The 13,890-nt window shown below is 46.2% G+C and overlaps 1 protein-coding gene across 2 annotated transcripts in view; it reads right to left on the bottom strand.

Annotated features, from left to right (window-relative positions):
- ACO1 (aconitase 1) overlaps positions 1 to 13,890 on the bottom strand; it is a 56,268-nt gene continuing 42,378 nt past the window's right edge. For both annotated transcript variants that reach the window (XM_059411524.1, XM_059411523.1), the window contains 6 exons: positions 11,922 to 12,026; positions 11,080 to 11,222; positions 8,156 to 8,303; positions 3,715 to 3,837; positions 1,744 to 1,929; positions 1 to 885 (listed from right to left, as the gene is read on the bottom strand). In XM_059411524.1, the coding sequence (XP_059267507.1) occupies positions 772 to 885; positions 1,744 to 1,929; positions 3,715 to 3,837; positions 8,156 to 8,303; positions 11,080 to 11,222; positions 11,922 to 12,026 (819 nt within the window). In that variant the 3' untranslated portion in view covers positions 1 to 771. The remainder of the gene's footprint in view (positions 886 to 1,743; positions 1,930 to 3,714; positions 3,838 to 8,155; positions 8,304 to 11,079; positions 11,223 to 11,921; positions 12,027 to 13,890) is intronic.

A 13,890-nucleotide genomic window follows, 5' to 3' on the forward strand; every position in this document is an offset into this window, starting at 1 on the left:
TTCAGTTCCAAAGTCAACAAGTTTTCCTTGAAAATAGATTTAATTTTATTCAAATTACAAATGTTCTATGTCTCTCTCCAAAACCACCTCCAAAGTTCTCCTCTGGACAAATGAAAAGTTTTCTAGGGAAAAGTTCTGAAAAGAGTGAAAGAAAACATCACATTTTTTTTTTTTTTAGTGTTGATCCATCAAAAGGTACATAATCAAAAAATGTCAGTGTCTGACCTGTCCACGAGGTGCCTGGATCATTCCATCTGAAGGAAAAAGGCGGAGGGGAGAATCACAATCACCGCCGTGATTTGCGGTGTGAGAATGTTTTCATCTACCATGTCAGTTCATACTGGTATAACAGGCAGGGACCAGTGGCCCTCAAGGGAAGGTTTCATGGAGCAGAGGAGAAGAGAGAGGAACAGAAATGAGGACAGGGGATGCCTTCTGAGAACACTGACTAGTGTCCAGCTGAACATTAACAGGCCAAGAGTGAAAAATCAACATTCTGTGATCAGTGACTTTACAGACAAGCTCAAGTTCTCTCTTTCTGGCACTACTGACATTCCCACCATTCTAGCTTCCAAATTCTAGAAAAAGAGAAAAAGATCCACAAAAATAGAGAATGCAGAAACTGCTCATTCTGTGCCTGGAGGAATGGCACCAGTACTTCAGTGCTCACACGCCTCCATGCGGGGATGCTCTGCGCCAAGGACCCGGCTGGCTAGTGGCGCTTTGCTCCCCCGGTGCAGCTCCAAGCCTGGGGCTCCGAGCGCAGCTTGCCTACTTGGCCATCTTGCGGATCATGTAGTTGAGGATGCCTCCGTTGTGGAAATAAGTGAGCTCCACGTCCGTGTCGAACCTCATGATGGCCTGGAAGGTCTTCCCAGTATCCAGCTGTGACGACAAAGAAGCAGAGGAGAACCAGTGGGGGAGGAGGCCGGGCAGCTGTGTCAGGAGGGACGCCCCCCTCTGCCCTCAGAGCTGCCCCTCAAAGCGTGGTCCACACACCAGTAGAGCCAGCGGCACATGGGGTCACATGCTGTCCCAGCTCTAGCCCAGACCCAGTGAATCAGGGGCTATATTTGGACCAGCCCCCCAGCCGACTCCTCTGTGCAGCAAAGCACCGTGGGGTGTGAATGACGGAGATGAAGGACACCCAAGGGCCAAGTCTCTCGGGGCAGCAGCTCCTAGTGATGTTAGACCTCCTCTGGGAGCCATGTGTCAGCAGAGGTCTCACTGAGGTGGCCCCTTAGGCAGCTGGTGCAGCTGCTGACCCTGGGATGTCAGCGCTGGGCACCTGCCTTGCCTCCCCTCAGGAGCTGTCACATTACCTTTGGGCTAACCAAAACCTGGCACCTGAGGTGAGGCTCAAGAATGGGGTATGTCCACATTTTGATAATAAAAAGATGTTTTTTAGATCATGTGAAAATGTCCTGTCACTGAGCTTCCCGCACTCTTCTCTGGGTTCAAGAGAGATTGGGAGTCAGAGGAGACAGTGGGGCTGGTGGGGATGGGGAGTAAGAAAGGAACTGATGGTAATTTTGTGAGTAAACGGAAATAGGTAATCAATCAACAGGGGTCCTCCTCACTGTGTTGTGAAGACAGAGCAGGTGACAGCAGAACTCCTAGGTCTAACACACTCCTACTGAGTGATTGTTTTCCTTCCAAATCCACTCATTTCCTTCTTGCGATTGACGATGAACACAGGGTCCCGTTACTTGGGCGTGGCATGGGGGAGGAGCTCCAGCTTACCTTGACCTGCACTTTCATTCGTGGTGTGAGGTTTTCTGGAATGATGATGGTGTATCGTTCCCGCCCCGTGAGTCCCAGGGTGTCTGCAGTCTCCCCAGGGAGGTATTCAAGGGGAATCACCCCCATTCCCACCAAGTTACTGCGGTGAATGCGCTCGTAGCTCTCAGCCAGGACAGCTTTGATTCCCTGAGGAGCCAAGACAGTACTTTGGACACAGTTTCCATTTTCTTTAGATACACAGAAACTTGACAAAAGGCTTCTTCAGTCAAAACTCCTCTCACACCTAAATTCTAAGTACCAATGAGTCATTTACATAAACAGTTACTCTAGTAAATAATACCGCAGCTGGTCTGCACTGACTGCCTACAATGTACAGGCAGTAAAATAAAGTGGCTTCTCTCAGCCCATCCCCACCAGCCCTAGGAGATAGAGGCAACTGCTGTCCCATCACCCACACAGTCAGTGGTGGTAGCTGGTATTTAACCCATGCAGCTTCACCACATACTTAGCTGCTTTGTGATACAACATCTCTTAGCACACTTCCATCATATCTAGAATCCATACTGCAGAACAACATAAAAAAATTTTTCTCTTCTCTCCCTTGAATAGGTGCAGACATGAAAAATTTTAATGGAAAACAACTTTCAGAACAACTACAGAGAAAGGAACAGAGATGTGCTGCTTTTGTGATTCCTGTTTCAAGAACAGGAGGTCTTCCGTATGGATCTGTGTACACATGTGTTCACTTTGGAGGGAGTGGCAGCTTTGTAAACACATACTATGCACGTCCCTAGGCTGGGTGAGGGCTGCGCAGGGCTGCAGACCAGGTAGGTGTCCAGCCCCCTCTGCCGTGAGGAGAGCCCAGCACTGTTGAGCAGCCTGGCTGGGGAGGCCGGAGCTCGGCGCTGTTCTGTACAGAAGCCTAGAGCCCAGCGGACCCCTTGTGCGCCAGTCCTCTCAGCCTCCTTCAGCTCTTACAGCCCCCTGCGGCTGCACTGCCAGCTTCCAGCCCCATCCCTAAAACCCTTTCCTCTTCCGTAATTTCTCTGGTTCTTTTCAGCAGCTTCTAGAAAAGGTAGGCTTTTGATATATTACCAAGTAATCAAAGAACATCTTTTATTCCCTCCACAAAGCAAAATGATTGATAAAAAACAAAACAAAGCAATAAGTGTGATGTTCACAGAGATTTACTGAAGCCTGGACCCCCGGAGGGCTGCCTGCCAGACCCTGCCTTCTTTACTGTATGTGTGGAAATCACTGTACGAGGTGTTTCCAAAGTTTTAATTTGCTCGAGTCATAAATCACTGAGATTGGCACCAGCTAGGTCATCTTACCCTACCCTGAGAATAGAAGCTGAGCAGGACTCTTCCCTGCTTTTGGGGCCGGACGATGCTCAAGAGGTGACAACCGTCTGCTCCCTGCATGGCCCCTCCATGGGGACACCTCACACGGCTCAGGCCCTGAAATGGCCGAAGGTTCTGAGGAGCTGCCTGTCTGTGTCCAGAGAGAGCTGCCTTTTCTAGAGAGTCTATAAACCGACTCACGGGCAGTGGAAAGCCACTGTAAGAAGTGCACTCCCCAAGTCTGTCCAGAACCCTCCCATGAACCTCCTGAGAGACAACACGGGAGCAGCAGCCCAGGCTTACTGCTTCCTGGAACAACAGCCTGAAATGCACCGTGTCCCTCAACCTGAATAATAAGAAAACCGTGCCATTTTCCCCCATAAAAAAAGTCACGTTTACACATATTTGAAAATAATTTCAGAGACTTCACAGACCCTCTTCCCAACTGCTCCACAGACACCCCCAATGATCCACGGTTTGTAGAATACGAGTATCTGATCTGAGGAACCAGTTCAACTCTACGTTACCCTTCACTGAGTGGGGTAAAGGCAGATCTGCCAAGAAGCAGGAGCTGAACAAACAGCACCTGCTTTCCTGAGCCTGTGGGCTCCCTCCACGTCACACTCACCAGGAGGAAAGGGCCCTTGGCCGCCCAGTCTCGGGAGCTGCCTGAGCCGTACTCTTTGCCGGCCAGAATGATCAGGGGCAGGCCTGCTTGCTGGTACTGCTCGGCGGCATCGAACACGTCAAGCTGAGGAAGAGAAAAGCAAGGTTTACACACGCAGCAGAGCATGGACACAGGCCAGGGGGACCTGGTGGGAAGGACAGGGTCTTCAGGGGCCCAAGTCAACACGAAGCCAACCGCCAACACAACCAATCAGTGGCCTGCTCTACAGATCTCCAACTAGCTCCCATCCATTCACCCCTCCCATGAGCTGTATATTCTTTTAACTGAAATGCCTAGTTTTTGTCCTGGTTTTAGAAAACCTAAGGCATCAAATCCTAAGGCATCAAGGGGAAAAAAAAAAGTAGATCAGATTTTTTTCCCCTCTTCCACTGATTTAACTATTATAAAGCTTAGAAAACAGAGAATCCCACCTAAACCTGGGTTTTGACTCATTCTCAGGGACTCAGTGATGGCCACTTATGTAGGGTAGCAACCACAAAGAAGGTGACATGTTCTGAAATGACATAAAATGCAAACATACATACATGGATTTATTTTAGATAAAGTGAGTGGGGGGGAGAGGCAGAGGGGGAGAGAGGATCTTCAAGCAGACTCCCTGCTGAGCACAGGGCCTGGGGTGGGGCTTGATTCCAGGACCCTGAGACCATGACCTGAGCCAAAATCAACAGTGAGCCACTTAACCGACTGGGTCACCCAGTGCCCCAAAAGGCAAACTTGTATTATTCACCTTTCTATAAGGAGGTCAAGACAGAGCAGAAACACAGGTGGAAGCACAGATCAATACAGGACAAGAGGATTAACTAATATTTTGGTATATATGAGAAATATCTTCCACAAATGTCTTCATTTGTTTCTCGCAAGAACTCTGAATGTTCTGCTATGCCAAGACTTCACAAAGACATTGGATATCATTGCTGGTGACAGGAAACAGTTGTTCTTCCTGGCTACGTAAGTAAAAAAAATTAAAAAAAAAGAAAAGAAAAAAATCCCCCAAGAGGGTTTCCTTCAAAAGAAGCTCTAGAAAGGTGTATAATCAACCTTTCAAGTAAGCTTTCACAAATTACTATTTCGGTGGGCTGATGGAGCCTGTGGTTGGTTCCACATGGCGTTACTCAAATCTGGGGAGCTTATAAAGCAACGGCTCCCTGCACATGCCCTCTCTTCTAAAGAAGAGGACATAAAATTTGGTGGTTTCTTCTGTTACTGTGCCTCTGTGTCTTCAGTATTATATTTAAACTGCCAGTTCTCTATTTCTCCGTTTTTGTTATCAATTTCCTGCTTTGATGGGTATTTAGTTCTCTCTCCTTTTAAAAAGATTTTATTTATTTGAGAGAGACAGTGTGTGCGAGCAGAAGGAGGGACAGAGGGAAAGGGAGAGAATCCTAAATCAGACCCCTCGCTGAGCGCAGAGCCCGAGGGAGAACTCGATTCCAGGACCCTGAGATCATGACCTGAGCTGAAATCAAGATGCTTAAAGGACTGAGCCACCCAGACACCCCAGGGATTTAGTTCTCGTAACTACTGTTCCCCTGGGTACCCTCTCCCTAGCCTCCCAATATAATTATGTCATACATTTTGGATGAGTCAATATTTGGTGTTTGTACTACTTTAACCATGTGAATGTTATTTATAGCTGAGTCAAGTAATGTACTCTGATTGCCTTTTCCTGGTAATTAAGAAAAATTTCCACTGGAATTAATAATTTCCTTTTTGTATGTGTGCTCACCTGTTTCTATGTCCCAACCCACCAGTTAATCCCCACTCTGCCTAAAGGATAATTCTCTGAAGACATTCAACTGTATCAGGAAGTCTGTCATTTAAAAATCTCTTCCATGGGGATGCCTGGGTGGCTTAGTAGGTAAAGTGTGAAGCATCTGCCTTTGCCTCAGGTGATGATCCCATCAGTCTAGCTCCCTGCTCAGTAGGGAATCTGCTTCTCCCTCTGCCCCTCACCTCACTCAAGCTCTCTCTCTCAAATAAATAAATAAAATCTTTAAAAAAAAATTAAAAATAAAAAAGAAAGTTAAATTCTTTTCCATGGAGTTCTCTCTCCAGGAGCTTCAGTCCTAATTTGGACTGATTCTCCTCTAGAGGTGGTGCATTCCTGTGATGGAAGAATCTTCCTTCACCAACATCTTGGGGATTCCCTGCACTTCTTTTTCCTGGATCCTACATCTTCCCTCTTTTTGCCTTATTTCATCATTTTGGTAAAAAACATTCACCAAGTATCTTCCTGAGGAGTATTTTTAAGGTTTTTGAATCTGAATGTGTTATTACTTTAACATGGGACACAGAATTTAGGGGTGCAGCCAGTCTAAGTTTCCGGTGTTGGTTTGAGCACTTCTGATCCCCAGCACATGGCACAGAAGCTGTTTTTCCCTCTTTGGAAGTTTCTAGATCTTGTCCTCATCGCTGCTGTTCTTAACTTCACACCAAAGCGATTTGGAGCTGGTCTTCCATAATCATGTCGGTATGCAGTGGCTGTTCTGTGGAGTCGGATCTGGCAGTGGGGGAGTTTTCCTTGCGTTACTTCCCGGATAATAACCTCTCTTCTCTTCTCAGCATCTCTGTTTACTCAGATGCTGAGCCTCCTCATTTCAGACTTTAATTTTTTTATAGTTTCTCTAATTTTTCCTTTGTCTTTCTATTCTATACTCGGAGAGTTTTTCTCAACTAATCAACTTTTCCTAAGGAGCCTTTTTTTTTTTTTAAACAGCATTTTCTTTCTTTTTTAATTACTATTTTTTACCAAGAGCCCTTTCTTGTCCTTTGATAACTATATGCCAACAGAAAACCATTTCATCACTCTGAGAAGATAATCATTTTTTCATTTTCTTGTACTCTTGCATTATCTCTGTTTTTTTCCCTTCCCCCTCTGTTTTTTGTCTAGGTCTATCTTTCAAGTTCAAGTCTTGGCTCAAATGGCTGTTCATCTCCGATTCTGGTCTCCTTATGTAAGAGGAGGCCCTGAACATCTGATGAGAAGTCCTGTGTCGTGGCGGGTTGGTAAATATGTGAGGTTCGCTATGACATTCAGTATACTGGAGCCCCTCCCCCTCCCCCCACCCTGCCAGTGTCTATACTGCCCGTCTTTCCCCTTGTCTCTTGGGCATTCCACCACCTAACTGTATCTTTTCCATTTAATAGCTTGTTTATCATCCCTGGTCCTCCTTGAACAACTACCTACTGGGCACTGACTTCTGTTGGGTCCTGGTGATCAGTGATGACCCAGGAAGAGTTTGCTTTACCAAGATCTGTTATAAGTGAAGCAATATGGGTGGTGGTAAACCACACTGACACTGGAGCCAGGCTCCCTGGGTTTTATTTTAAAGATTTATTGATTGATTGATTTTAGGCAGGGAGGGGCAGAGGAGAAGAGAGAAAATTAAGCAGACTCTGGGCTTAGTGCGGAGACTGTTGCAGGGCTCGATCTTGTGACCCTGAGATCTCAACCTAAGCCAAAACCGAAAGTTGGATGTCCCACTAACTGAGCCACCCAGGTGCCCCCAGATTCCTTGGGTTTAATCTCCATTTTTATTATCTTAATGGACAAGTATGGTACCTCCCTCAAAGGGTGGTTATGAGAATTAAAGTAGTCAATATAGGCAAAGAGCTTAGAACAGTATGTGGGATGTAGTAAGTTCTATAGAAATCCTAGCTGTTACTATTCTTAAGTCAGGAGGGTGATTTCTCAAGTAACTTAAACAGTTCTCAAGCAGCTTGGCAGCTCCTGCTGGAGAGGGAAGCAACACGGAGGATCCACGACATGCTCCAGATCCTCTGCTCTGTATTTAATACACATCATTCTATTTAAGCTTAGGCCTCACCGCCTCACAGGGTGGATATCCTGCTTCAAAGGTCAGAAGAATGAAGCTCAGAGAGGGAAATAACTTGCTGAAGGCTCCACAGCCGGTCTGTCAGACTCAAAGCGCAGACTCTCTTGCCTGTCACACACCTCCCTCCCGTGTGGGAATGAACAGTTCCTGCTGTAACAGGCCAACTGCAAAGGCATTCCGTCAGGACCCATGCAGACCTCCGTGGGCCTCTATGTTCCTCTATGGGGACTTAATTAAATGCTAATAAAGTCATACAGTAGCACCTGTTGATAACTATCCTCTATCTTAACCTGAAGTTCCCCTTCAAATACTCTGAACTGATGACATTTCACTCAGAGGCTTCATAAACTCAACTCCCAGGAAACCATGAAGCAGAATCTCTAAGCAGGAAGATAAAGTTGTAAAACTTTAAAGGGCATCTCTATCCATGATCAACTCTCTCGAAATAAGAGGTACCACGGGGCTCTAAAGAAAAGCAAGGCCCAAAGGAAAGCCACCACATAAATGTCCAATCACCCAGAGCCTGACAAAGGGATAGTACTCACAATTTCTCCAGAAGGCAGATGTATAGTCTGTGGTGCCTGCTTGTTCAAAAATTTGTTTAATAAGCGAATGTTGGCAAATGTCCCCCGTGCCATGATGGCATCATTCCCTCGGCGGGAGCCATAGGAGTTGAATTCTCGTGGAGTCAAGCTAAGAATGCAAGCAGGGGAGGAGCTAGGTTAGTGAACGGTGCAAAGACAAAAATTAGCTTCCATCAAGAAAAAGGAAAAACCACCGACCTAGATATCTAAGTCTACTAAGCATCACTCTCCAAGGCAGAAAAGCTGGTTCTTGTATCTTCTGCTGAGGGTAGAGTCAGAGCTTAAAGGTGGGACAGTGAAAGGGGGAAATCAACATTGTCTCAGGGTCAACTTCTAGTCTTTCAAATCTGAATAGAAAAACCAGGAGGAACTCTAATGAGTATTCATTTTACTGATTCAGTAGGGTAGCCTAGAAAGTGTCACAAAAGATAAAATATTAGGGCGCCTGGGTGGCTCAATGGTTAAGCAACTGCCTTCGGCTCAGGTCATTATCCTGGAGTCCCGGGATCGAGTCCTGCATCAGGCTCCCAGCTCCAAGGGGAGTCTGCTTCTCCCTCTGACCTTCTCCCCTCTCATGCTCTCTCTTACTGTCTCTCTCTCAAATAAATAAATAAATAAATCTAAAAAAAAAAAGATAAAATATTAAAAATGGGTAAGAAAAAGGAAAGCAAAAGACTAATCAGCATGGGCCAGTTGGGCAGAGCCAAGAATTAGGGAAACACAAAATATGCTCTGTAAACTAACTGGAAGGAGGTATACATTTGTCCTCAAGTCATCAAGAACACAGGACAGGCAACATGATTTACAATTTTCATAAGATAAAAGTCAGAGTGGTGCCAAAGAGGCAGAACAGCTCTTCCTGGTCCTGAAATCAAAGAAAAATCCTGTCTGGGGGCCCCGGTGAAAAGACACTTTGTGACAGCAGGAACATTTTATAATTAACACAGCGATCGGCTCACTGGGTTTCTTTAAAAAGCTAGGATGTGTGTGTGAGTGGTAGTTTGATCTCACCGTGAGATGTGATCTGGAGATGGAGAGAGTCTGTGAATGGGATTCAGGAGCAGGTGAGCATGTCTACAAACTCCTACAAAATCCAGAATGTTGGGGATATGTGCATTTTTCTAGGAAGGTAGGATTCTTTTCATTCAATTCCCTAGAGTCCATATCTCAAAAATGTCAACCATCACCAATCAAAGAAAGTAGTGGTCACTGCTTCTTTCCTTAGTTTCTTTCTCCAGCCTCAACCGCTGTGTCTGTTTATTGGTGAATCCTTTTCTCCCATTCATTCATTCATTCATTCAGCAACTACTGAGCCCCAGCTACGTGCCAAGAACTATTCTCAGGGGTTGGGGTGGATCAAGGAACAACACAGATGATGATTCCTGCCCTTGCAGGGCTTACTTCTAAAAGGTAGAGACAGGGGCGCCTGGGTGGCTCAGTGGGTTAAGCCTCTGCCTTCAGCTCAGGTCATGATCTCAGGGTCCTGGGATCGAGCCCCACATCGGGCTCTCTGCTCGGCAGGAAGCCTGCTCCCCGCCCCACCCCCCCGCCTACTTGTGATCTCTGTCTCTGTCAAAATAAATAAATAAAATCTTTAAAAGGTAGAGACAAATAATCATAATTTAAAAATGAGCTTCTTAACTAAGTGTTAACACATTGTGGTTAATAACTGAGGGAAAAAAAGATCAAAATGAAAACAGGGGTAGAGTGGGGGTGACCTCATGGAGGAAGACTTGAAGTGGCAAGGGAGTTGGGGAAGAGCATCCAGGAGGAAGAAATAGCCAGCTCAACCAAAGGCTCTCGGGCAGAAGGGTATTTGAACTTATCTGGAATATTCAACAACTGAGGCACCCACCAGTGTAGCCAGAGCAGTGTGGGGAGGGGAAAGAGCAGGAATTCGCTGACCCCTCTCAAATACCCCCTGCCCTTCTCGGCTCAGTGATGCACTTAGGTCTCGCCTTCAAAGTACAATCCCGTCCCTTCAGATTCTTATCCTTTGTGTCTGTGTGTAGCAAGTCCCTGTGCATTTAATACAATAGTTGCCCCATGTTAAAAAAAAAACATCTTGAGATAGACTCCTGTGCATCCCTTACTCTAGAGGCGGGCTAGGTTCTGATGCTTACAGCACTCCCGTCTCTGGGGAACGTGGACTACTTTTGCTCTAAACGTGACTGTCCTATAGGATGCACCAGGAGGAGGCAGAGGATGAGTGGGGCTCAGCAGGATGGAGAGGCGTGAAGAAAACGCCTCAGCCACCAGGAAAGCGAGATGGGGTCAAGGCCATTTTCCTCTGGCACTGACTTAAAAAAAAAAGGGGGGGGGGAAGAATGAATAAGTGTTGAATTTTGTTCTTAGATTAGCTATGGGCCCATCCCTGAAGATGTGGATATGGGAGGTGCCAACGGAGCCAGAATGTTGATTTCCCCAGATAATTCTCAGGGAAAGTCAGCTCTAGGACAGACTCTGACCACTCTCAGTGTATTAGAGGACAGTGGGTAATACTGGGTTGGTACCCGCTGACGTCAGTCCGTGACTGACGGATCCATCAATGGATGTGTCAGTGGCAAATCACAGTCAGACATGTCTCAGGCAGGGGGCAGCAGTGCAGAGGACACCCCCTCGAGTGCCCCGCAGTCTGAGAGCAGAGCCTGGACTCTAGTGGGGACACTGGCACAGAAAGAAGGTCCCTGTGCTGGGGTTTCCTTGCTCATGGAATCTCCCAAGGAAGCTGCAAAGCAGCAAACAGAAAACATGACTGGTTTTCAAGCCTCAAGGTTTGGTGAAAAAACCAGAGTTTGATTGAAAAGAGAACATGTGAACAGAAACACCGGCCTCGTTCTCTCCATTTTTGCTGCTAAGTCTGTCTTCCCCTCGCTCACACTTACCCTCTGTTAGTCAAGTAGCGAGCAGCGGGGCTGTTTCTTGCGATATTTCCAGCCGGAGAGATGTGGTCAGTTGTTACGGAATCTCCCAAGTTTAACAGCACGTAGGCATCCACTATAGATTTGGGCGGCTGAAGAGCCAAAGTCTAGCAAAGAATACGCCAGTCAGTGCCAGTACAGGTTTTCTCCGGTCACCAGGGTGGACCTGAATTGGGTGACAGCCCTATGTTGCTGTACAGAAAATTCTAGGTTTTTGGTTTTATCAGGGGTGCTTCCAAAAGTAAGGTGAATTTCCTCCAAACATTCACATTCCACCCCTGAAGGGAGGCAAAGTATTGGGACTATTCCTTCAAAGCAACAGGAATGCAGCTGCAAATGACCTGTGTCTCCACATCCAGGGACGGAGATGCTGAGGACAACCAGAACCCTGGCTTCTACTCCCCTCCTCTTCCCAACAGCAGTGCGTAAAGTCCTTGATCATCAGTTATAAGATTTCCCTTGCTTTTTTTTTTTTTTTTTTTTGAGTATAAGGTTTAAATATAGCAGGCCCGGGGATGTTTTGCTGAAACAGTCAGTCCTCGGACTTTTCTGAGTCTCTGTCCAGGTGGTACAGGATGGCCAGGGCATGTCTGCGCAGCCACACAGAACCCCTGGACAGAGACACTGTAGGTTCCCTAGAGCCAAGTACCCCAGCATCTCAGAACTCTCCCCAGTACTGTCTGCTCGGGTTGGTAAAGGTTTCACTGGAATGCATAGTTAGAGCAAGGGTAGAAGGTATTCAGATAGACTTTATAAGGAAAGAGAATTTTGAAAAACTCATTTTGTTAAAAATAAAAAAGTCATACCAGGTTTTCAAAGAATGGTGGTGATTTAATGTATGTAGATTTGGGATTCCAGCAATATAGCTTGTCCGATGGGGCTGCTAAGGCATTCCAGCTTTCATTCACGGTCTTAACAAACAAAAAAGACAGAAGAAAGAAAAGCAAATCTAATTCCACTGCATTCAAAGTTAAGTGTGACATGAAACCAGAAACTGTATATCCTCAGAGTACAATAAAAACCATTCTTAGCATAATACCCTTTAGGTATGAAAGTGAAATAGTCAGACAAAGACAGATACTATGATTTCCTTGCTAGGGGGAATCTAAAAAGCAAAGTGAACGAACAAAGCAGAAACAGATCCATAAACACAGGGAACTGACTGATGGTTGCCAGAGGGGAGGGGGTGTGAGGACGGGCAAACAGGGGCAGGGGGAGGGGGAGGTACATGCTTCCAGTTACGGAATGAGTACGTCACGGGGAATTCAGTTAATGGTTCATTCATTCCCAACAGCGCTGGGAATTCAGTCAATGATATCGTAATAGTGTCGAATGGTGACAGATGGTGGCTACACTTGGGTAACGCACAGAGTTGTCCGATCACTATTTGTACACCTGAAACCAATGTAACGCTGTGTGTCAACTGTACTTCAATAAAACCCTTATTCTAGTCACATAAAAGAGCTCCTTGACACTAAGACACTGTCATGCCAGATGACTTCAAAATACACAAACACTGTGACAGGCAGCCTCGAAGATGGCCTCAAGGACCTGCCCCCCACCCGCTGCACACCCTTAAGTGGGCTGACCCTAGTGACTCATTTCCAAGATTGGGTTATAAAGAGACTGCCTTCTGTCTCTCTCTCCCTTTCCGGCCTGCTCTGATGGAAGCCAGGACCATGCTGTGAGCTGTGAAGAGACCCCTGAGCAAGGCAATGGGGGAGTCTCTAGGGAACCATCAGAAGGGAATGGAGGCCCTCAGTCCAACAGCCTGTGAGGTGTATTGTCCTGCCAACAACCACTCGAGTTGCCCTGGAAGTGGATCCTCCCCCAGCTGAGCCTTCAGATGAGCTCTGCACCAAAGGACACCTCGGTTGGAGCCTTGTGAAGGCAGAGGCACCCAGGTAAGCCACACGTGGATTTCTAATCCATAGAAACCATGAGATTTAATAAAAGCGGTTTCTAAGTTTTGGGATAATTCATTGCACAGCAAGAGATAACTAAGCCATATCCATAATATAATTTATGAAACAATAATCCAGATTGTACCCAAGGGGAAATTATTTACTCTTTGAAGATTTGGGGAAGTAGATGTCCAGGTCACAGGGACACGGGACAGCAATTGACAGCTACTATGCATTAAAGTCAGCTTCAACTGTCTCCATGGGGTCATAACTTCAGTCTTTGGAGAAATGCATTTAACCCAGTGCCCAGCAAACTTGTTCATACCACTTCCCAGTCAGCACCCTGTGGGAGATCAGGGTCCATGCATGTGATCCCAATTTGACTCTCTTTCCCAGATAATCTGCTCTTGTATTTCAATCCCAAGACCCAGTCAGCATTCCTTAGGTGAGTCTAACACAGAAAGCAGAGAAAGGAATAACATCCAAGGTCTCAGAAAATGATACTGAGCCCCACACATTTTCTCCGTATTTATCAAATGTGTGGAAAGGTTTATTTAATTCAGTAGTTCGGTGCTTTTTCCTCAGTGGCTTTTTAAATATTTTTTAAGCATCCAAATAATTCTGGGAGGGGCATCCAACCCATGAACTCTATGTCAGTGAGACTCTATAATGACATCAGGGATCCCCAACCACAGCCGACACAGCACCCAGGGTTGAGGTGGGTAGGAATCACACACAACCTACAACCTCTCTTCTTGAGGCTGCTGCCAAGTCTGGGACCTTGTCCAAATCTGGGAAGATCTGGAGGGTGCAGTGTAAAAATGGAAGTCACAGGAGAAAATGACTGAGAACTACCTCCTTGGTTATCTGA

The sequence above is a fragment of the Mustela nigripes genome, chromosome 9 (genome assembly GCF_022355385.1).
Source record: "Mustela nigripes isolate SB6536 chromosome 9, MUSNIG.SB6536, whole genome shotgun sequence".
Taxonomy (NCBI): domain Eukaryota; kingdom Metazoa; phylum Chordata; class Mammalia; order Carnivora; family Mustelidae; genus Mustela; species Mustela nigripes.